The 25,896-nt window shown below is 39.5% G+C and overlaps 1 protein-coding gene across 2 annotated transcripts in view; it reads right to left on the reverse strand.

The window, feature by feature from the left end:
• olfm2a (olfactomedin 2a) overlaps positions 1 to 25,475 on the reverse strand; it is a 55,318-nt gene extending 29,843 nt beyond the window's left edge. The window contains exon 1 of one of the 2 annotated variants that reach the window (XM_075454314.1): positions 25,026 to 25,475. In XM_075454314.1, the coding sequence (XP_075310429.1) occupies positions 25,026 to 25,082 (57 nt within the window). In that variant the 5' untranslated portion in view covers positions 25,083 to 25,475. Of the gene's footprint in view, positions 1 to 5,902; positions 6,327 to 25,025 lie in introns of those variants that run through there. The other variant, XM_075454313.1, reaches the window with a different exon arrangement.
• Between the last annotated feature and the right edge of the window lie 421 nt (positions 25,476 to 25,896).

Genomic DNA, 25,896 nt, shown 5'->3' on the forward strand with positions numbered 1-25,896 from the left:
AGTGTTAACATACAGTCAGTGTTTCACTGGTGCAAATATGGATTACAGAATTGCATGAAATAATCATTAACTGCTTTTGGTTGGAATTATGTTCTCATGACAAATTAACCAAAATCCTGATATTCCAGTTTGCTTTGCACATGCTATCACATACTCATTTACCAATGATAAAAAAGTAAATATTATATGGTATTCACTGAGATTCTGGCTCTGCACACACTGCTACTCGCTGACCAGTCATCAGAGGACAACTTCAGAGCCTGAACCCAAATGAAATGTGGTTGAAAGCAACCAGATAAACATAAAAGCAAAGTACACAAATAAAATTCTGCCCCACCATTTCATCTTTTTAACCTTAGTCAAGGATCAATCTTAACAATCTTCTTTATGAGATTGCATGGTGGGTGTGATAAAGTTCCACATCCTGACAGACAGAGGCAAGGTGACCCCATTTGGATTCGGAGTCGGGGCTCTTTGTACACTGACATTATTTTGTTCCATGCTCCTTTTTCATGATGAGAATATTTAAGTCACCCTTTCTAACTCAAAGCCTTTTCTATTTTGGATATAAAATAAGAAAATAAAACAATAAAAATTTGGAGCCACACATACACACATAGACATCCTGCTGCTCTGTCTCTCAGAGCAGTATTATGGGAATACAACCACAGTATGTTTGTGATTTATTAATGCCCGCCTTTCACACAGCTACCTGTCTTTACTTAAAAAGTAAATCATAATGCAGCAGTAATCCTTGACTTCAATTCTGTGTCGGCTGAATATGTTGAGAGAATCAGTAGGCGTGATAACTGTTGTAGAGCAGACATATATGTCTATTTTTTTATCACAACAGATTTTCTCCTGCTGACTTTATCTTAGAGCAGCAAGGCCCAGCTCTGGGATAATATTCATTTTTGTATACTGTCCTGATTAGAATTATAAGCAAAGGATTTAGAATATTCTCAAAAATAAGTACTAAAGAACCCATCCATCCATCCATTTTCTATTCTCGCTGAATCCGTCTGGGTCGCGGGGGTGCTGGAGCCTATCCCAGCGGTGTACTAAAGAACCAATTGTTCAAATTTATCAGATAATAACGATAACAACAAAAAAAGTTGTCATATTGTGAACTAGAGAAAAAAAAATTACTGGCACCTCTCAATAGTCATGGTTGCAGAACTTTTGACAACAACCACAGCCTTAAAACACTTCTTGTAGCAATGTAAAAGCTTCTTGGATGTGTTTGTTTATAGTTTCTGTCTTTAATATACATTCAGTTATTCATGCAATAACAGATATAAGATCTCCTCAAAATTTTGAATCGGATTTAAGTCAGAAATCAATAGTGGTCAGTTTAAACCAGACTATCTTAACTTTTTTACCATTCTTTTGCTCTCATGAATGCTTTGTCATTATTTTTCTGAAAGACCCATGACATTAATGTCAAAGCTTCTTTTTAAAAACTGGGTAACACAAGTCACTCTTAGATGAGTTTTTAAATCTTCTAATGTCATTATCTGTATCCAGTAAGAAAGGTGTCTTTCTTGTCCTTCGCCCAGAGAGCTATGCTTGTGTCTGCAGTAAATGGCACAAGCTGAAACTATCACTCCAGATTGCTCTTCTTCAGCTTGAGTCTCTATAGATGTCTTTTGTGGTGTTTTTTCCACAATCAGCACCAACCACCAGGGTTTTTTGTCAATGAATTTCTTCTTAGAGCCTTTTTCATAAATGTGACACTTCTCGATGAAATTGCTCACTGTTGAAATGGGCATTTAAAGATCTTTAGCACTTTCCTTGTTGCTTTTAGAATTGTTCTATGTTTGATAGTAACATTAGTGATTCTCTCAGACAGCTCTTTTATCTTTGCAGTTGTGAATAAGAACCTGAAGACAATCAGCCCTGTTTGCACATTTAAAAACACAACTTATTAGCCTAGAAATCTAGACGCCCCTAGCGACCGCAAATTGAATTTGCTCCCGGGCTAGTCTAGTCAGTTGTGGTCGTTTTGCGAGGCTGAAAATCGAAACTTAATCATGCCAGTCAAATCGTGAGGAGCGGGGTCGGAGGCCGGGCTACCTAGTGAAGACAGAGGTGTGACGTTTCAGTGTGTAGTTCCAGAGAGAGGTAAACAATGGCTGCGCCCAGCGAACAGTCTTTCGATTTGGCTTTGGCAGCGACTCTAGAAGATTTAAATATACATTTTTCTTTGCGAGACGAACAGATAACTGCACTTAAGTTTTTCTTGAAAAAAAAGGACGTTTTCGGAGTTTTGCCCACCGGGTACGTCGTGCTGACTACGTAATCCTTCTTCATCGCTCTGATTGGTTGTTGCGCCATCCTATTGCGTGGCGTTGAGTGCAGAGGCAACTTAAGGTGCTGTTTACACATACCCGGGTATTTTGATAAACGAAGACCTTTCCCTTCTTTTGTGCCTTTCGTTTATACACAAACGGAGTTTTTTCCTCCGAAAACTAGGCATAAAAAAAACTCCGGCAAAAGTGGAGATTTTTTAAAAACTCCGTTTAGCGTTTGTGTATAAACTGGTTGAAAGAGACTAAAACGGAGTTTTGGGCAATTGAGAATGAGGAGTTGTCGTCATAGTACAGAGCCCCGCCCCTATCCGCCATGTTGGCAGGATGCTAGCGTGAAAACGCCATTCTCTCCGTTCGTTTACTGTGTATGCGTGTGTTTTTAAATCAGTAAGTTTAAACAGTCCGGAATTGCAAGAACATGCCTGGAAATCACTGCTGTGTGAAGAACTGTTCCAGTACCTCACATAATACGTTTGGGAAACATAGGAACAACGAAATACATTTTTTTGAAGTTCTTCCTGTCAGCGGTTCTCTATTAGGCTTCTGATTGGCTTGTGTGGAATTCTCATTGTTCTAACACTGCCACCGTCAGGCTTGGCGTAATTTAACAGCTCTTGATAGCGTTTTTATGCTGATCAATGTAGACGTGTTTTTTTTTTAAACGGGGCTGTGTGCACCTAGTTATTTTTGCAAACGAATGTTAGAAAATATGCGTTTATCAAAATACCCGGGTATGTGTAAACAGCACCTAAGAGACAACCGTTTATCCCGCCCACACTGCTATCCAGCTTCACTAGACCCCTGTACAGCTTTTTGCTGTAGGGGTCTGGCTTGCTAGGCTAACAACTTAGTGATTTACACTGAACACTGAAAATTAAGCACTGGGGAGTGTTTTTATGGTCTTTGGAAAGCTAATTCAAATTAATAAAAAGAATGCCAATACATGCATTTCGGATTTTCTACTTTTTGTATAACTTTTAGTGTTCCGATTGAACAAAATTGTTACATGTGCTCATTAACCATTTAATGTCCTGCTTAATTGTTTGGTCTTCTGCTCATTAAGTAAGATGGTTTTGTACTATCCAGATGTGTATAAGCGTGTTGTGCTCAGTGCCATGGCAAAGAAGTATATAGAAACTCAGTCAGCTGTGTTCTTGGATCAGCTGGTTGTAATATGGGCATAGCGAGCAAGTGAAGCAGACTTTGAAAATAGCTCTGAGCATCAAAGGCAGCATCCATTGGTGTCAGGGTGGGGGGCAGCCATACAGCAGCCACTGGCATGCTAGCTCAAAAGTGTCACAAGACCATAGCAAGATTATCTTTGATTAGAGCTCTAAACCGTTTGTGAGTCATGACTGCTTTTTAGATCATCACAGGCACATTTCTCATTCATAGTGATGGGACACTAAGGCGAGATTTTACATTAACATTGTATTTGCTGCCCCTGTTTAAGGTTGGATGAGTAATAGAAAATACATTTTCTATTATAATAGTTTGTAGTAAGACAATAACTCCAAGCAACATTCATCAGTTTTGATCAAACTTAAATTGAACTTCAGAAGCATTTTTTCCCTTCATTGTTTTGCATGATAATTTCCCTCGAATAAAATATGTATAGTAATTTATTGTATTGAGTATTTTGAAATGTAAATTTGAATGTTAATAGTCATGAGTCAAGTATAACAAGAATTGTGACAATGTTGTTTTTTTTGTCCTTTGAAAACCGGGCCCAGAAAATGAATATATGGGTATTATGGCCAGACCTCACAGGGAAGACCGTGTTCAATGCAATTATGAAGTTTAGTTTAATTAATATAAAAATAATGTGCATTTAAGTGCCTCTGAACCAATAATATAAAAGCAGGAGCAACAACAAGGGCAGAAATCTGTGTAAACTTGTATACATGTATGACAGGCACTAGGCCAAAATAAACTAGCTAGTACATGTTATTTTGAGCAGGATGCCAGCAAATTGCCAGCACTGGGGAGAGGAAGTCATTTAGAAGTTTGGTCAGTTTTATTCCGTAAGGAAGACAACTAGCAGACAAGTGAGGGAAAAGTCTGAACCATACATGAAAGCCTTGTGATTTATTTATAACCCCATATTACTTACAGGATGATGTTTGCCTAGTATTGGATAGGATCTCTTTCAAATGATTGCATGCAATATATATTCAATCCAAGTACTTGGATAAAGCTTAATCCAAAGCTTCAACTGTGTCTCATCATATCTTTATAAGAGAGTATAATGTTAAACACTTGTTCTTTCAGTGTAATAGATAATATTGTTTATGATTTTACTTTGATGTTGCACAGAAATATAACCTGCTCGGTGCTTGATAATTTCCCGAAGGTAACGGCAGAATGTCTTATTCTTTGAATAAAACATTTCAACTTGATACTTTATAGCAACATTAAAGAGACATAAAAAAAGCTGGATGGGTCATATGAATTAAGAAAATCCTCATCAAACAGATGGACCTTAACCCTTGAGACAAGAAGCCTCAACACAATACGTGTACATATTGAAACACACACAAACTCTTGCACAAGCATGTGCATGAATTCATGCATACACACTCATCTAGATGGTACACCGCTTGGGATACTCAATTTCTGTCACTTCAACAGACCAGAGCATTTCCTTAATGGGTAAGATGCCATAGAAACACACTCTGGATAAAAGAAAAATCACTCACTCACCACAGATGTCTGCAGAGTCTGAAAATGTCCTATTGGTTACCCTGCCTTATATTTCTTTTTGTCTGTCTTACCAGTCATGAGCAAAACGAGCCAGAGAGAGAGAATTTTATGAACAAAAGGTGAAAATAGAAAGAATGTAGAAAAAAATCTTGGAAAATGTAACCTAATCTAAAAAATCCCCCAATTCTAGCATGACCTGCAAGCATGCTGTCACTTTTTTATTTGATGAGGGACCGTTGTAAAGGATTTCAGGACAAACGGAAGGAGGGAAGGAATAGGGCACAGTCAAATCTGCCGCAAGTCTTCCCCATCAGCCTTAAATATGAACACCCCCCTTCCAACCCCGGAGGTGACTGACAGATAAGATCAGCCTGAGGATCAGGGAGGACAGTCCTCTACCTCCCATCACCATCACTCTGGCACAAAAATATATAAATTAAAGAATCATATCATTTAACCAGATGTCCAAACTGCATTCTCCATCACACGGCCACAATTTAGCATCATTATTCTTGTACATCATTCATGTCTGGTTGAAACATTGCTCTCACATGCATATCTAGCTCCATCATGTCTCTCTTTTGACACAGCGTAGCCCTTGAGACAGATTCTCAGTCCCACTCCCATCTGTACATCCCCTTCTGAAACTCCTCTGCCTTAGTTGAACATGAGCACATGCTACCTTATTCATTCATTCATTTGTTCGTTCTCATTTCTTCACTTTCTTTGTGCTGTCTTCTGCTGTGTCACTCTCTTTCATTTGTCACATTATATCTATCTCTTTCATATATTTTACCACTATTACGTGTTCAAAGATGGATAAATAAACAGGAAAAAGCTGTCCACACACACCTGCAAAATAGGAAATTACAGTTAGTTATACTTACGCTTACAATCCTCTCTGAGGTGCCCCCTCTAGAGATAGTGGTCCCATTGAGCCCCACCAGAGAGGGAAGAGTCTGAGACATCCAGTTGGTCACCATGGCCATAGTGCTGAGCACTGCCCCAATCTTAAGCATAGGAACGCTCATGTTTTGTTCCTGCAGGGCCCAACAGCCAGCTCTGCCCTGCCCTAGCCTACACCTCAGCTCCGGTCAACAACCCCTCTGTTCCAGACAACTTGAGCAGGAAAACAAGCCACTCAGCTTCTACTTCAGCCGGTGCAGCAGCAGATGCCCTAGAATGGATAAAGCACAGCGACCACACTTGCACACCCTTGGCTCAGTCAAAGGATGGGCAGAAACCATTGACAGAAGAGCAGCTCACATCCAGGAGCATCACACTGAGAGCCTTTCCTCTCAGAGTGGCTGCCTCTGCTTCACGCCCGTCCTCCCTCCCACTTCCTCTCTCTCCCGCTTCTCTTCTTCAAGATGCAAACCTGCGCATTGGCTGCCTCTGTCTCATCCCCTCCCCATCAGCCACTGCTCTGTTTTTGCCAACCCCGTTTTGCATGCATGTATCCACTCTTTTCCTTCCCTCTCTTTTTCTCTGACATTTGGCTGTTCTTTCATGACTCACATGTTGGTGTCTGTGTGTGTATGCGTGTGTGTGCATGCATGCATGTGTGTGTGTGTGAGAGAGAGAGACTGATTTGAGATTGGTGATCTGTTCTCTATGTTTTATGACGAGGTAGTGCCTGGGGCACTTGAGTGCCATACTTTGTACAGTAGGCTGTCATGCAGTTTCATCACACTGTCTGTATGGAACAGAAGACTGAGGTTATGGAGGGATGGATGTGAAGGTTGGTCAAGGGCTCATAAGTGTGCGTGGCCAGCTGGTTCGGCAAGATATTAAAGTTGGAGAGATGCAGGTGTTCCTACCCACTGCTGCCTCTGGCAGCTCATCTATCACTCTTCCCCATGACATAGCCGATATTAGCCTGTAGCTTGCCCCTTTATTGTGTGAACCATGAGTATATTCCATTAATCCATTTTTTTTAATATCCGCTTTACCCCTGTCATAAGCGTATATTTAGTATCATATCGAGCTGAAACATCTTGGTGATACTCACTATACTCACTGTCTAACAATATGCTGAAAGAAGACTAAATTAACATAAACTGAGAAATTGTGATTTGAAGTATTATTGCTTCTATAAATTAGGCTTCCTTGAATAAGAGGAATTAAATGTAAACCTATACAGTTTAACTATTGTTCTTTTGCTTTAAAACAGCTGGCTTGTGTAAACTTTCAGCGAAATCACAGCCAGTAGGCTTGCATCAGATATCAAACAAACTGCATCTCTGCCTATTCTGAAGTCATTCTACCCCAGGGACTGGGTCTCAAAAATGATTTTTGCTTATTTCACAGCAGATGTCTGATATATTCAGAAGTCCTGATTGAATCTTTCGATGTGGGGAAATTTCTCCAAATTGTAGGTCCCTGAATTTTCCACTCACCTCTACAACAATAAGCCAGATGAAGGGGTATGGAAATTGCAGGATAATTCAAATTTCTCCTTGGAGCTTGAAGCCTCTCCTTGCAACAATTTCTGGCAAGATATTTGGGCTCTGGCAGTGTCATTTTATGCCTTAAACAGCCATGCATAATGATAATAGAATGGCCTGCTCAGACAAAATGGCCAGGTCATCCTCCTTTCTTGCTTTTCTTCCAGGTCTGCTGACTTATTCATTTTGTCAGCCATGGTCCCTCCCGAGCCAGTCACATGGGGTGAATGATATGGGCTCTTCTGTGTGGGATGTAGTGTGATGTGATATGAGAAGAGACAGCTTTCTGTAGTTCATCCAAAAATGTCGGCACACTTCAGCTCACCTGCAGGCTCCCACATCAATGCTGGATTCAATTTTTGTACCAAGACTACCTCCATGTGGCTACCACTGGAACTGCAAACATAAGATTTTTAAAGCAAGCGATGGCAACCCCCTGTTGTTGTGCAATATTTAATCTGGTGGTAGGTAGCTGTCACCTCATTGTAATACTTCAAGGAATGGTAAGGGTGACTGTGAAAAATCTGTTTAGAGTCATGCTTTGTCATGTCTTACAGGGGTTAGGGCAACCCACACCCAATTCTACACACACACTCCTGCTGCTTTCTTACAATTGTTATATCAATATCTAATATCTATCCATGCTGAAAATAGAATTATTCAAATCATTCCAAGTGAATTTGGGTTATCACTGTTTTGATACCAATTATGTTCATGTTAGACTTGATATCTATAGCCTATATATCTATGGATGTTTTTACACCAAATGTTTATATTGAAATTATATTTAGATATCCTGATGGGGTATTTAGACTTAAGGGCTTTTGCTCAGAGGGTTGATTTAGGACAGAGCTTTATTTTGCAACCTGGAATGATATACATTTAATGAGCCATCTCAAACATAAATGCAATAATGTTCACATTCACTGGGTGGCAGCAAAGATTTAAACATGGGCATAGACATCCTTGAAGCTATAATCTGCATTTAAGCAAGCTATTTTTGTCAGATTTCTCAAAGAAAACCTGGTATCAAGGTAGGTGGGGTGAGTGAGGAACCACATCACTCAGGATGGAGCTTATTAATATCCCTTGGATTGTTAATGAGAGCCTCCATCCAATGTGGATAAAAAAGGTAATCTGGATAATTCAACATTGTTAGGCTAAGAAATCCAAGACTAATACACGTTTATGTCTTAAAATGTTCTCCAGTGGCTGCAATCTAAACAGTTTGATTAGTGAATATGCAAACAAGTTATGCATATGCAAAAAGAGAATAAGACAAGATATCGTCACTGTTTTTAAAATGTCATGCTTAAATCTAAAATTAGTCCTCATAAAGAATAGGCACAACACATTTAGATGTGGTTATTGGTGAGGGTCGAGACAATGTGAGAAACAGTTTTTGTATTTTGCTTTCTTGTGTTCAGAGAATGGTTTTCTTGAGATCTTTCAGCCATCAATATCACAAAAATATTTTATAGATTTTTTAGAATCCAGTCTGTCTTATTATGATCATCAGATAAACACATGCAGGATTCTGAAATGATAATCATCAATTTTCAGCAGACTGATTGTTGGGCTCTCACAGTTCAGTAACTGAGCAGAGTCCCCCAAAAATTTCATATTATCCTCTTAATGTAGTTGTATCAATAGAAATCAAAGCAAAGCACATATTTATTCCTGTACCACATTATATGGACCATGATTGGACATTTCATTTCAGATATAAAGAAATACAGAATTCCACATTTATGGATCATTATTGGATTACAGAGCATAACTATACTGAAATGAAAATTTATTAGCAACTTTGCACACCACAAATTTCACATCTCTTCTCCAATCTTGATGCATAATTTAATCCTAGGATTAGTTGGTTTTGCTGTGTAGAGCCAGTTCTTCCTGAACCCTTTAAAATTCCATTCACTGAGTACAGGTCAGATGCCACCTTTTGTAAAGAGATGGTCCTAATCAAGGATGGAAATAATGAGAGCGATGAGGACAATCTGTCATACCTCAAAGAATTTGAGGCTCTGCCAATCAACTGACTAATCACAGAGCCTGTTGGCAGAACAAGCTTTCATTAAATATTATTCAGAGAGGGAGCTGGCTATTTAACCTCTATTAATTCAATCTTTTTTGATTAATTTTCACAGCCATTCCATTCTTCATAATTTCCACTTCAATAATTGACCAGCTTAACTTTCTCTGCAACTCTGCAGTGTCATTATGTGCAATTCTTTATCGTTCTCTTTTGTTCTCCTTCTTCAGAATTTTTTTTTGCCCTCAACTCTCCGTCATTCTCTTTCTCCCCCTGTTGTTTCAGTGGCCCCTTTGGCAGTGAAGGTGAAAAAATGGCGTGTCTCTCCTTTACCATATATGTGTCTTTGCCTAAACTATTTCTGTTCTGAGCTTCTACACATTTATCGGCAGTAACATTATGGATAAATACTGTTAATATTGTGCAATATAAGTCATAGATGCAATACTGGACATACAAGTACATGCACATTTTTTTTGTTTTGTTTTGTTTTTTTGGTGCTACAACATAGTTTTTTTTTATAGTCCTTTATTATAACCATCTAAAAAAAAATCACTCTCTTCCTCTGCCTAGGGCATGCTCAATGAAGGGCATTTTTAATCAGTTCAAATGGTGAAAATGCCCAGTAACATAAGAAATGGCAGCATTTGTGCACACCCATGGATGGCAGTAGAGAGCTACAAAGCCCCAAGGCTATAGGGACAAGATCTGGGTGAGAAAACAATACTTGGGAGCAGAAAGCCCAAATCATAGCCACCATTGTCCCTGAACATAAAGACATAGCCAATAATAGATTCACAGCTAATATGCAGGGCCAAATTGCACCAAAGCTAATCACACAGGCTTCCTTCATAGTGATACAGAACTATTATGATGGAGGCAGAGGGGCGGCGCAGACACTGAGCTCGTGCCTGAGATTTAAAAGATGCTGGAGTCATCTGGCTCTAGGAACACAGGCTAGTTTTCAGAGTCATGATTCATTAATTAGCTGATGGACAAGGAGACCCACAGCCTTCTTCATGAATCAAGATCAAAATCATCTTAAACAAAGTGTGACCTAATCACCATGGCAACTATCTAAATGGCATGAATAAGCTGTACCCCAAGGTTCGGGTCAGAAGACACACTTGTGTTTTCTCAACATGGAGTGTATAATCTATTAATGGCTCCTGTGGGCCTTTCATTGAGGAAACCCATCTGGGTTTCACATTCTATAGTGACCACAGGAGGGGTATATGTTCTTTGACCTTGCATCGGCCCATGCATGCAGAAAGAACACAACCTATCCAGATTATGTTCAATAATTCTATCAATTAGCAATCTTCATAAATAAAACAGAATGTCTGTTGGATCAAACCACAGAGGTAATTGATAGTATATGAATTTTGACATTATGTATTTGGATTGAATAAAAACCAACTCAAGGCCTATAATGTTGCATGTTCAACTTGCATCAGCACATACTTATAAGACTAAATCTTAAAAATTCCAAAAGATGATGAAACAACTTCAAAACTTGAGGATATGTCTGATAAATATAGCCTAGTGTGTTAAAATGTCAGGATTTCTGTGTTTACTTGCGTTTGCACAGTTTCATTTGTGCATGTCAATGCTTCTCCATGTTCCACTTGCACAGGCAAGCAATGTTTTCTCTCCATTGAGCTGTGAAATGTCTATGGTTCTCTCTAATGTTGGTTACCATAGTGTTGTGTAAGAGTCCTGGTTGGGGTGTCTCATGCATGTCATGATCCTTTGATCACTATATTTAAAAAAAAGGGATCAAAACAGTACGGTTCCCTGACTTAAACCAGCAGTATTTATCTGCAATACTACTTTTACGGGTGAGAAAATTGGCAAAGAAAGTGTGTCTGCCTTACTATATTGGCTATATTGGCTGTTACACACGTACCGTAACTGTGGTAGATGCTCTGCCCCCACAGCTCATAATCTATCGCAAGAAAATGGTTGAATCCAAGCCGTTTAAACTTCAATGTTATCTCACAGTCTTGCAAAATAGTCAGATACAAATATTCTTTATCTGCTTGTTGAAGATTTTAGATAAATATTACCCTCCTCAATAAGTGAAATGTTCAAATCTTGTTACATTTCTTTGTAACTGCGGCATTGCACAAAATTGATGATTGATTAAATATATTTTACATAATTCAATTGAATCAGAAAAACAGATGCAATTTAAGAGGTTGAATTACTAAAATATACCATTCTTGATCATTTCCTTGACCAATGAAACTATTGGAATGAACTTATCTTGGCTCAGTCCACTGGATTGTTCCCTTGGTTTATTGCTGGAATATGCATTCAAATTTATTCATACAAGGATTGAATACTCCTGATTGCTCCCTTGATTATAATCTTAACAGTGGGCTTAGACAGTATTATTTGTGGGGTGTTTGATAAGATAAACTATGTACTATGTATGTTTGAGACCTGGACAGCTCAATCAGACACAAGCAAGGCACCATATCTTGCTCAGGCTTGCTAAAGAAAAGCCTTGATCAAAGCAATACAAAAGAACTTCATGCTGTAATCAACTGCCATGGCATGCAGCACAGCAAGGCTCTGTTTTCTGCCCCTTTTTATGCCAACAGCACCAGCTGAATATAACTCATTGCTGCCCATCCTGAGAAAATATGCAATGCTAAACTACCTCCACACACAGAGACAACCGTATACAGAGATACATTCACATACATAATTACCATGATCACTTTCTGCCTTCATGATGACCTAATAAAGACCCACAAACCCACCAATTTCTGTATCAAACTGCAACAATTCAGTGCCACCTCCTGACCTTTTGTCCCCACCCAGCTATTCAAACATTCTCTCTATTACATAGGGGAAGCTATTCTTGTAAATTAAGTAATTACTGACAGCAAATTGGAACTCCTCTTCCCAGCAGAAAGGCTGTGAGCTGAGGCTCAGAGAAAGCCTTCTAATTGAAGCTGCCTCCCCATGGCCACTTGGTTCTTCAAAATGCCCTCCACTGAACTTGGGGAGCTGCCTTTTCATTAATAACCAGAATATTTTTTTATTCATCCAGATGTTGCCTTGTCCTTGCAGACGTAATAAAAAGTGTCTAATTTCTGTGGTGTGATTGAAGAAATGTAAGCAGGCTGTGAGCATGTACATGTATGTATATAAATGTATATTTTCTTTTGGTCTCTTCCTGAGTCATTGTTTACAAATGTCATGCAGTCACAGTGTAATGATCATTATGATTGGCTAATCACTGGGGTAAGTTACACAAGAGGAAAGAATAAAACAGTAAATAGAAAATAATTTTTGAAGGAGACAGTGATGTTTATGAAAGGCAGAAAGGTAGACAGCAAAAAAAAAGGATGGTGTATTTTAAACTCTTTGAGGTGGCGAATTTACATCTTGTCTGTTTTCTGCCACGTGTGCAATAGCAAAACTAACAAGAGTAGTGAGGTGTGATGAGATTCTAGCAATTACAGCCTGATTTACTGAGGATTTGCACAGCCAAATCACAATGCTCTGTGCTAGAAATGGTCAAGGGAAAACAATGACCAGGAGCCATCAGCTGTATACTGTATATCAATAATGAGGGGACAGAAGCAGCCTGCAGAATCCAGCCTCTGTCAAAGCTCACACTGAAGCCACCATTTTCATCCTCTTTCTTTAGGTCATTAATGCTCACAGACGCTGTAACATTTAATTAGGGAGACATTATTAGCACAACACAGGCACATTGTGCAGTGGAGAGAAATCTCAAAACAGCCCCTAACTAGATATTACATTTACAGCCAAATGGAGTTGTGGGCAAAATTGTTAACAGAAACTTTTAGATAAACAAATGAGCTTGTCACTGTGCACTTTCATGGAGTTTTGCCATGCTGGTAGAAAAATAAGGATTATTAACATAAATGAATTGTCTTATATTATCATGTGTTCGCCTAACTTCCCCTAACACCCAGCTGATTCAAGCCATATAATCTGCAAACTCTCTGTCGGATTGTCAAAATAAGGAGCCACTGATCCATTCAGTGATTACACAAACAAACAGAAAAAATATCAACTAAAGAGAGAAAATGAGTATACAGAGGAGAAATAGGAGGTTTACAGGAATATTATAATGTGGAGTTAGCCAAGTGTGAGATGAAAATTGCTATGAGCGGGAAGGTGGTGGTGGGAGGAAAGTAGAGAGGACTTAATGGTAAAGATTGGCCTCAGAATCTTGTTCTACACCTCAGGGGACTGTTCTGGATCACAAGATTGAATCTCTCTGTGACAGATGTAGCATTCAGTTGGTACAAGGCATTGAGCTGTGTAATGAATATAGTGTCCTGTATTACCATCTCAATTAAGCTTTCATCCCCAAATATGAAATAATCGGGAGGGACGCGTGTTCTTTTGAAAATGTGAGCTTAAAACAAACAGGGGCTTTATGGATTCCCAGGTGATGCCAGATGTTGTGCAACACATTCTGCTCTGTCAAGATTGTGCAAATATGATGTGCTTGATGATGATATTTGGCAGACACAAAATCAGAAAGGCCATTCCTTTCATTAATATTCCATACAGCAAAAGGAGGCATGGATGACACCCCCCCCCCCCTTCAGGAGCAGCTTCCTTTCCTGATCATTAACATTCAACTAACATTTACTATCCTTAAGACATATCAGTCTGAACTGTAGCTGCTTTTTACTTCTGGGACATATAGTCATAAATGAACAAGAATGTATACAGTATAAGATCCGAACAAATTACTGCTTTTATTTAAGGTGGACCCTTGTCTCTTACCAAGCAGAATAATGTAATTGTCATATATCATTGTTAGCATCCTCACTTTAGTCACTGAAATAAAACGATCATCCCCATAACACTTTTTTATTATCTGATATTACACGGTGGTACAAATCAGTTAGTTTTCTATTGGAATTAATACCACAGTGTACAATGGTCTTAGTCAGGCTTGTTTGGATAAAATAGACACACGTTTAAGCATGGCAGCAGCAAATATTGATCCAGAGCGTACCAAGTAAAAAAATGTGCCTGACAAGTAAGAAGTGCTCTTCTGTGAAGATCCCAGCAACAGCTCATTTCAAGCTGCTACTCTCACTAAGAGGAGTAAGAATTGAGCGCTGGGCCAGAGAGGGCCAGTAGCCTGAGGCAATAAGACACAAAGAGAGAGACCTCTCCTGAATACCTATTCATCACATCACCATTAGCTGGAGCTGAAGCACTCAGCTCTGCTGGTCAGATAAATAAAAGGAGCTATGTGTTAGATCCCACAGCAGATACTGACATGATAGAACCATCACCTGATACACAGCTACCTATCTACCTGTTTGCTTCACTCACCTTGTTGTGCAACAAGAAGCAAACACACAACTCACTTTTCGTCGACATGCACACAATGTCAATGAACAAGTTCAGGTACAAATCATCATAAGAGCAGGTTTTTGACAGGGTATGACGTCCTGCCCTACCAATCGCCACACCTCCTACAAAGATGCCACTCTACATCATTTTCTTCTCACGTCTTTTGTGTCAGCGCTCATCCTCTCCTCCTGTTGCTTCCTTTGTCTCTGTCACCCAAGAGACAGGATGCACATGCCATTGTTTTGTCATGGTCCGGGCCATATTGATTAAGTGATGTAGAGCTAATTAAAGACAATCTGCAAGGAGTGTCATTGCCAGTAAGCGGAACAAAATTGCAGTGACAGAGTGATAGGTCTTTAATTATTCTTCTTCTTTTGTTTCGGATGAGAGAGATAATAACCCAGCAGGCACAGTCGGGGGGTTCTTCCCGACTATATCACTCTCTACTGCTGCATGCAATCATCAGTTTTCATTTCCAGCAACTTTACGCCATCTCTTTCTTTCTATGTCTCTTTCTCACACATCCCCAGTCATACTGCCCTGATAAGCTACTCCACTTGGGCTCTTATTTAAACCCTCTTCACATCCTTTCACTCTGCACTGACACTGCCGACCAGCCCCGATTGCCACAGCATCTTCAGTTGACAGCATCTGCCTGAGCTATGTCTTACTGTGGATGTTTTTTGTGGGTGACTGACTAAAAGCATGCTATAAAAATGAATATTTTATAATATATGCTCTTACTTTTTGTAAGGCTTTTAAACTATTTTAAAAAAATATATATTTTTAACTTACAAATTGCATTATCTATCTAAGTTCTTTTTGTTCCTACACATTATAGCATTAGCATTATTTAGATGCAATGTGCATTCTCACTGCCAAGGCTATTAGTGAGGACTGGAGGACCAAAAGGGTGCTTTCTTCAGAGAAGAGGAAATACATTTTGGCTTTTGTATGATGTCTTTGTGTGACTGAGGCTGTATTTTTTTTAATAAGATGGTAAAAAAAAAAAAATAGACATGCCATAGGTATTGGTCTCATGGAAGACAGGATTTTTCTCCTGATCCATCAAATCTGTCAAATTACTTTTTAGGATATCATCAATACTGCAAATATAATTCAATTGATTTGTCTTCTAATATGATGTATAATGTTTCCATGTAACAGGTCACAAATGTGACACTATCATCGCTCATGACTTTGACACTTCACAACTCAGTCGTGCACACAACTCTGTCCAAGTGTTTTGTAGACTTTGAGGAATCCCAGGGGGCTTCAGACAGAGTATAATGAAAGCTTGGGTTCCTCCCGTTCAAGTATCTTGTTATCTCCACTGTCCTACATGTAGTGTCTCTATCAAAGGACCTTTCTACGTTCACCGTGGGGCCGCAGAAAGCAGCTCTGCCAGCCTGCTTGATATGCAGCAGTGACTGGTGTCTGCTGGGCTCCCACGCCTCCCTGACTGGAGCCTTTAGGCCTTGGCGCAGTCTGAGAGAGCCTCCCTCATCAATGGCCCTACTGAATGGCTGTGACAGTGCCACGTGGAAAACACATCGATTAAATGGTAGACAAATAAACAGAATAAATAAAGAAGCATTCTGAGAAATTCTCAAATATTTAGCTCTTTTCCTCTTTCGTCTCTTCTTTATCGTCTCTCCTCCTGTGTCACTTGCTGCTACAATTCCTAAACAGGAATTTAAACTGGTGTAGAAATGATATGACTGAGACTCTGACATAAGAAACAATTTATTTTAAAGGAAGCTAAATGTTCTGAGTGACATGTTGTTTGACAGTGAAGGTGGAGGTAACGTCTACATATGGTGTTTGACAATGCACAACACATCTGATGCGTTTCTTCTGATAAAAGTGAAGAGATGTGGAGAGCTCTGTTCAAGTAGCAGCTTGCCCAATCTGCTCTGTCTTATGAAAGCTTTTGTATCAGTGCAGGAAGAGGAGCTCTAGGCGCAACAGCCATATTTATATTCCAATCTTCTACACAGAAACCCACATTGCCAGGCTCATAAAAGATTCATCGAGCAGTAGAAAGCAAGGTCGTACAGAAAACTGGTCAGGAGGTGCCTTCTGCAATGCAATGCAAAAAAAAAAAAAGCAGATGGGTCACATAGATAAAAAAATATATAAAGTAAGTCTCATGGTGCCAGCTATTAGGGTAAAAAGTGTTATTTTTTTCAGTTCTGACCAAAATATCAAGTATATCTGTGCTTTAATTGGCATCTGTCACTCCCTCCATACAATATAGCAGCCTTGATAGCCTTGGCTGTGTTTGTTAGAATCGATTCGATGCATTGTTTGGGTCTTTGTCTACTGCGCGTTACTGATATGTTTGTGAACTACAGAGCAAATGGGAGAGAGGGTGGGAGACAAAGACAACGTGTGTGTGAGAGAAAGAATGCGTGTGGATGTGCATGTGTGTGTCTGTTCTGGGTGTTGTCAGAGAAATGTCACTCTTGCTTAGAGTCACAGATATAAACCTCTGGGAGTCCTGCACCCTCCAGGACACACGCACAGAAGGAGAGTGAGAAAGTGGGGGAGAGGATGCGATATAGGGATGATATTCATCCCACCAGTCAAACTGATCCTTCTATATACTCTTGACAGCAAGCATACAAAGAATGTCCAATGAATTACATTAACACCCACAATATTTTGAGAATTAATGTGCCATTGTGAAATTGTGCAGAAATGAAATGAGTGTCAAAAGGGGTTCACATTTAAGTTTCATTTTTCAGCATTTTGTAAAAATCCTATTCAGTACTTGAGTGAACAGCTGGCTGCTGGTTAACTGCCAGATTAACCATGTCGGTACAAACAAGAAAGATCTAACAACTTTAGTACTCATTCCCAAAAGACCTCAAAGACCTTTCTAATGGTGATTACCAGCTGCCCTAGAGTTGGACAGCTTGGTCCATCGGAATGCTAATGGTCATTTTAGGACAGCTTGCCGCTGGCTTTTCAACAAGACAGAAAGCAGCAAGAGAGGTAATTTGAAGCCCACATAAGCCTGGAGCATGAGTAGCGGTCAGTGTGTGGCTCAGAATGTGTAAGTGACCATTCAAAACATGAACTAAATACCAAGGCTACCAGATTTATCTGTGTGAATCTTATGCTCCAAATTTCAAACAACAGCTGTCTCAAATGGGGAACAAGTAAGTAAAAGATGGATTGAATAACTGTTGTGATGTCTCAAGTTTGTCATTTGACACCGGCCTTCTTTAGTTATTTTCAGTCAAAAGGGAGGTAAAAGAGATTAATCTGACTGAACAACTAAGGACATCCTGTTTGTCCATTTGATGGGAGCCACAGCACTATTCTGTCACACGAAACATTTCGATAACACATCATTTTAAGCATTAAGTGAATTTTTTTTTACATGGTCCCAATTTTCTCTTGTACATGGGTTCTGTCACCCCAGTCAGAAACATTCACTGCTAGCGCAATGGTCTAGAAGGCACAGTGTGCAGAGACACATATTTACAGCCATTTGTAGCACAACGAGCCACAACTTTAGTGTGTCTCGGTCTCCCAAAGGTAATCTGTGAAAGCTTTGCAAAGTGAGGCTCAACATTTTGTTGCCTCATTCTTGAAGAAACAAGATCCCGAATCATTCCTTTTTTATGATATTCTCCATTTTGCATTTTCTTTAACATTTTGAGTCTTCCCATGGCCACTTCATCTGCTTTCTTCTCACATGTAGACTGATATCAGCACAAGACTCTTCCTCAAGCAAGAATCCATTAAATGCCATTTCCATGATGTTGTTAAAACCTTATAATAACAATATGTTCACTTCTGTTCCAAACACAGGCACTGTCCCTTGCTAGATTACATTGCAGCTGTTGAATTTTTTTCATGAATGGAGTTCTTGCTTAATATGAGATTTTTGTGTCAATTACATTTTACACATAGACACAAGGGAAAGGGGTCCACGTTAAAAAACGCACATCCAGAATTTTTCAGTGAATAAGATTGAAATGGGTGAGTTTGAATTCACCCTCAAACAGTTGTATTGAGGGAGGACATTTAAAGAAATTTGAAGAAGTCTGCTCTAAAGTTAAGCATTTTAATATGGAAGGCCTGTGTGGGCTGACTCACTTTTGGAGCCTGTCTAAAGTGGTGTTTAAAAGAACTGCAGTAATGGCATTTTCCATTTGGCATTATCTTTCAATACTATAGTTCTCTGCTTGATGCTTAAAATGCTGTGTTATTCCAGAGCTTTAAAAACAAAGAAAAAATTGTGAGGGATCTGGTTTCTGTGAGATTGTAGATTTGTGAGACATTTGGTCTCCTGTGTTAGGGTTTACTCCACTTGTTTCACATTCTAAGGTCATTTGTGTCTTCACATGTATAGGGATGTAACTTTTATTCCATCTTAAAATCTAATTTAGAGTCACACTGACACATCCCCTCAACTTCAGGAGCCCAACACAGTAACACTACAGACCTTGTATGCTTCTGTACCTGGTGTTGCATCCATTAACCAGTCACGACACAGGAAACTGTCTGCTTGTGAACCTCATCTAAGGAACTGCAGCATTCCACTTAGTCATTGAGGCACTTCTACAAAAGCTCACTGCCATCATGACACGCTAACATCACTCCAGTGTGAGTGATAACCAAATATCTTTGAGAAAGATTACCAAAACAGGTGCATTATGAGAGACAGAAATTTGTTTACCAACTATTCACTTTAAATTTCATTCCAAATGATAAACATGACAGGTTTTCTAATTGATTAATGCTAATTTTCAATTGGTTCACTTTAAAACCAAGTCCTACTCCAAAGATGAACCCCTCAGTTTTCAGATCAGATGTGAGTCCCCACAGTGTCGGCGTGTGTACAGATTCAAACAAACACTAATGTACAAATGGCTCTGATGATGAAGCAGCAGACTACATTAAAGCACATCAAACATTAAAGATGAGGGAGTGAACAGCGGGCAGTACAAAGGCTCAATAGCTCTCTGTGCTCCAGACCCTTTCTTCAGCAGTATCCTTTAAAAGACAAATCTCACAACAGAGGCTCACTCATGCAGTGTGGTATCATTATCGTGCACTTTTACAAGCTCTACTCTAATCAGTCATGACACAAGCACACACTATTCAATCTTTCCAAGCAGCAGTGAATCAAACATAATGCAACCTCATTATCTGTGGCTGATTGTGAAGCGGCACTTTTGCATTAGGATGGGGCGTGCATGAAGGTGGGTGCAGACATTGTGTCTAATCTAACCCTGCCTGCTCACTTACTCACCCACATACTGTAGTGCTACACATGATTGTTACTGATTAAAAGGTTGCAGAAATTAGGTTAAGCCAGTTGGTAAGTAAGATGTATTCTCAACACATCAAGATAAATGTAAAATATCAACGAAGATTATTGATTATTATCATATGTTTTCATTCATCACATGGATATGTCATGTTCTAGTGTTCTGTAAAACAAACAGTTTCCTCACAGCGAAAATTAATTCTGTGAGTTTCATACAGAATATGTAATGCTTTTGTGTTAGATCTAAAAATAAATCACTTCTACAGCTTGACCTTCTGTTTACATGGGGGTGTGTGGTCATGCAATGTTGATAACACATACAAAAGCTGGGAATGTATGGCATGGCAAGGTGATTTTAACACTTATGTATCTTCTGCTCTTACTGGCAGATTTACAACCAAGCTCCTGCAGCTTTCCATTTGTCTAATTCTCTGGGCAGAGGTTAGGCTGCTGCTTGGCAGAGCACACTATGTCCAACCTGCTGCCTAGCATACTTCCTCTTGGGAAACACACATTCACATCATCAAGCTGTTAAGTCTCATTCATCAAAGTTAATATTCAGTTATAACAGGTAGGCTCTCTGGCAATTATATGGCAAAGGGAGCATGATGTCTTGCTTTGTTTACTCAACTGTTTACCTTGCAGTTTTTGTTCAAATTGCTGTTTAACAGACTTTTGGCATGGAGAAAGGAACAGAAATTCACCATGAGTGGTTCGATCCCAATCATGTCTGGGAAGGGCTTCTATAGTTATCATGCTGCTTTGCTCTTATTGGGGCTGGCATCGGGAAAATAATTTTTTTGCCAAAGGGTCTCAGCTAGGGCTGGATTGTTTAAAGCGGTCTCAGCTGGACATTAGCCAGTCCAGTTGTTTGTTCTGTTTGACTCTGATGAAGCAGAGTTCTGTCCCCATCTCTCTCATATCTATCTCATATACATGTGGAGATACAGCATTGACATTAGGTTACTACTTTACATTACTTTGGCTATTTGTTTATGAAGTCAGCCCTGATGTAACCCAGTTTGTTAAAAGCACTCCCACATAACTCAGGATATAGCGATGCATTTATGTCAATTTGGGGGCCCTTATAGAACACTTCTCATCTTCTGTATTATTAGCTCAATGCAAATGTAAATAATTATGTAAGTAAACTGTAAATAAATGTGCCAGGAGCAACTTGATTTATGAGCACTTCTTTCTTGTCAGTACTGTACTTGCCTATCAGCCATAAAACCACCCTGGCGGGCCAAGTTTCTGCTGCAATTATCACACAGATCCAGATTGAGGAAACACATCTTAACAAGATCATAAATTGTTGCCTGTTCCAATTGATTGTTTGTCATGATCCCTGGTGAGAAAAGGTATCAAGCAAATTATTATAAAAATTCAGCCAACTGCTTATGTAGTGTTCTGTCTCTCTCCTTGAGAAGAGAAATTAAGTTTGGTCTCCCACAGCACATGGTGGTTGGACAAAAAAAAGAAGTGTTCAATTCCATCACTCTCAAACACACTAATGCTGGGAATCTTTGAGGTCAGACCTCTTAAACCAATAACAGCATTCTCTTGTACTACCTGGTTCCACCGGGGCCACAAAAACACTTTTTTGTCTCCAAACCAGAGAATGGGTCTTTCAAGTCCATGAAATAATCTTTTTACCTGCTGACTTAAGTAGAAGTTATGTAGCTACAGAAAGCAAAACAAAGAAATCACTTGAACAACATCACCTCAATTCTCCAACATGGTTTTTAAACAAAAATGATTCTTGGGCAAAAATAAGCACACATGGTTGACCTCTGCAAACATTTGAGGATGCGACTGATGACCTTCTCGAAACTTTTTTTGGCCTAGCTTTACCACTGGAATTCAAAGTTACCTCATAACTAATTGAGATGTCTGACCACTTTTTCTTCTAGTGTTCACATGTCTGTGCTAAAATGTCTGTACTGTTCATACATTTTACTTTTTACCTCAAAACTATAGTCCACAAACAGTAAACAAAAACAAGGTCTACCATAGGCCCATTACAACGTACAAGAGATAAATGTCTGCACTGTAGTCTTTAGATTTTAAAACAACTTTAACAATCTCCACAGAGAATTTTATTACTCATTACTTGAAATCAAACAAGTAGTTAAGAGACACAACAGAAGTAAGTACTGGGATTTGGAGTCTGTACTGCTGCATCAAGGTGGATGGTCCTAGCTAACAGTTCAACATCTGGGATGTAGAAATGGTTCTTCACAGAAACCGTGACCAAGGTGGCACAGTTTGTTTTTGATAAAAGGAGCAATGCATTCATCTCTTTTCTTACCATCCTCCGATTTATAACTCTTGACAATACATAACAGATGACTGCACACACTCAGACACTCAGACACACGTATCACATATGCCTACATGTGCTTATTCACTTGTGTCAGAGTATCCTGTCATGCATGGCTTGATGCACACACCATAGAAAGACATCTGTGCCAAGGTCAAGCAGGTGCCCATCTGTACCAGAAGCACTGAGGACCCCCTGGGCTTTATGGTTACTTAACAAACACATGCAGTGAACGAACAAGTGCATCTGTCTAATTAAAGTCCTCTGAATATTTCATAGGGGCCTATGCTAAAACTGTGACTGGAAAATATGCAGATATCTTAACTCTGCTCATTGAGAGTGTTACCCTCATAGCTGTAGAATCACAAGAAATCATCAATTCTTTATGTTTTTGCGCAATCTTAGAAAGATGGGTGGTATCATATTTTCTTTCAGACTTTTTAATGTTTAATGAGAACACTTATAACAAATTGTCCCCTGAGGCCAATTACTATATAAATCTACTGAAGCAGGGGTTGAGATGTGGTAGTATATCATTGGCTACATTTTCAGTGGTACGTTTAAGTGTTTAACATTTACTGATGTACATTTAAGGTACAATGTCATTGTTTCTTAAACAAGCAGGTTGTGTAATGCACAATTGCTTAACATGCTGGAATTAATTTGTGAATAATAAAATGTCAGATAAATTTGGTTAAATTAATTATTGGGCACTGGGGAACTTGACTAATTAAATTTAACAAAGGTTTAAGAGGGTGGGGATGTGTTCAGCATGATTGTTAATTTAGTGCTTTGCAAACACCTGCACCTTGTTTCATACCCCTAATAATAAAATCTGTTGGTTCACTTGTAAAGCCATCTGTGCTATACAGGCTATACTTTGAACCCAACACACGTACGAAACAACCTGTTCATCAAGGCACATCCTGTCGAGTAAAAACAAACTACTTTTACACCTTTTTAAGTCAACTGCAGTGTTTACTCATCTTGTAGACATGATATGTAAAACTAAAATGCATACAGCAATCTATGGTCTTTGCTGTTTCTATATATCACTCACAATTACTGCAAAATAGCAACAACTTCTTTCTTAATCTGGTACACTTTTAACAATGATATGTGGTTAGGGATAGTGACGTCACATGCAATTTCATATGTAATTATCAGACAGCGGTCATATCATGTGAGGAAAGTCCACCATTCGTCACCTTGAGCTGTAACAAATTATATTGTTTCAGGGGCTTCTGAGGAACACCCCAACAGAAAAACAGCTATGATAGGTTGTATTTATGTTATTCCTGCGAGTCTACAGCACCCCCACCACCCCATTGCTGTGTTTCATCTCTGAAATAACCTTAATGTGATAAATTAGTATTCGCACGGTGTAAAACATTTGTTTGTCAGCCTTAAAGGTTTTATTGTTGTTGTGCTTCTAAGACCCCACAGCATGTCTGTGGCGTCTGCCAAATAATGATACCGCCAACGTACGAGGAGGCGCTGTCCGTGGTGCTAAATTGACTCCGACTGCTGTTTTAACTGACGGCGCAACACGGCGCTTTCCACGGTCCTGAATTTACTGCTGCATGGAACTAAAGGTGCAAACCTTGACAACGGACAAATTATTGCTACTTTATCAACGGGCCTCACACCATCTTATCTTTCATTAGTTATGCTCAACACTACATGTATGCTGACCAGCAGAACAACTGCAAGTTCAAGCGCTCTTGTCTTGACTGAAAGCTTTTCTGGGTCAAATAATTTACCGTCCTTCACTTCAATTTGCAACTGTCACATCGAAGCTCGTCATTATTACCAAACGGACATGGCTTTTTCTTGAGTGTCATGCACAGGAGCACGCCACACATGCAAAGACACATCACACATCATCACCGACATTTATTGGTGAAGGTCTGGTAGCTATGCTGATTATTCATAGTTTTTTTTCACAGCCACAAATCATGCATTGTTGTCTGGTTCTTTCAGCATGATCAGCGCAGTCAGTTATGTTGATTCTTGGTGAGCTTCTAGACCACTCCGGTAGTGATGTAGAGGTGGTTAGAAAGACCTCATCAACGACCTCCAGGTCATCAAAAGCATCAGATAGACCACGAAACAAGGAAAAACGTTACTTGATTCTATTGTTTTTATCCCCTAAAACATTGTTCTTATAGATCATATCAAGATTTATGTCTTAAGATTTGAAAGAGCTCAACTGAGCCAAGTTCAAGTGGGTTTACAGCTCTATCGCTTTGCTTATTGTACCTCGAACTTTGCGCTTCAGTATTCAGTTGATATAAGATTACACACTGAATGCAGATTTTTTTTTTCAGAAGAACAAAACGCCCATATTTAACACTGCTATAGGTCTTTGCAGTGAATCAACATAGCATATTGATTTCCCTTCATATAAACTGTGGCACATTTTTCCCAGGGCTTTGGTCCCCTTTTAAATGGTCGGTTTCGGATCATTCACATAAACGCGGTAAACACTGGTATAGTAACTTTTAGGCAATGCTTTTCCATTACATATAAGCGTCCTTACCTCACTTGGCATGTCAGCTAACATCACAAGTAGGAACATGGTACTGAAGAGATGCATTCTTCTCGAAATGATCGCGTCCCAGCCGACACCAGTTCCCGCAGCTCTCCCCCCTGCTCTTGTACCTTATTGGGGCGGTTTCTTCAGATACAGAGGGATACCTTTAACGCTGTGTCGGCGGTGCGCCACCAGCCTCATCACCAGGATGCAGGGCAGCTCTCTGTGGCTCGGTAAAGCGATCAGCCACTTGTCTCTTCTGCGGGTGGCGAAAGCAAAAGCTCCAGCCTCTCACAGTGGAAAACTCCCCAGATGCTGTAATCGGTGCTCGAACAGCTGTCCCCTCCGTCCTGCAAAATAACTGCGACTCGGCAAGAAGAGAAATGAAGAGTCGCAGAGGTTGGAAGGTGACTGCTGTGCTTGCAAGGTGCGGACGCTAGGAGCAGCACGTCTATATCCCAGAAGCCCAGTCAAAGAAGTACGAGTCTTTGATGCAACCGAGCCTTACCGTGCGTGTGCGTGTGCGCGAGTGTGTGTGACAGAGAGATTACACTAAAAATCACTAGATAGATAGATAGATAGATAGATAGATAGATAGATAGACAGATAGATAGATAGATAGATAGGCATTGTATCTGCCAGATTTGCAATAAAAATGCCAGTTTAGCTCTGACGTATATCCAATTACAATATGTCAAAACAGAGGGATTCTCTTGGGCTTAGATACATGATAAAGATTATCTTTGCCTCGATTATAGTAAAGATAATAAATGTCGCTGGTTAACAGAGTTAACTGAATAATGGGTTTACATACTGATAAGAAACCTATTCTGCAGGCCTGTGACATGATTTTCCCTTTTTTCAGGCTGTGCTTGTA

This window comes from Odontesthes bonariensis, chromosome 21 (assembly GCF_027942865.1).
Source record: "Odontesthes bonariensis isolate fOdoBon6 chromosome 21, fOdoBon6.hap1, whole genome shotgun sequence".
NCBI classification, from domain to species: Eukaryota; Metazoa; Chordata; class Actinopteri; order Atheriniformes; family Atherinopsidae; genus Odontesthes; species Odontesthes bonariensis.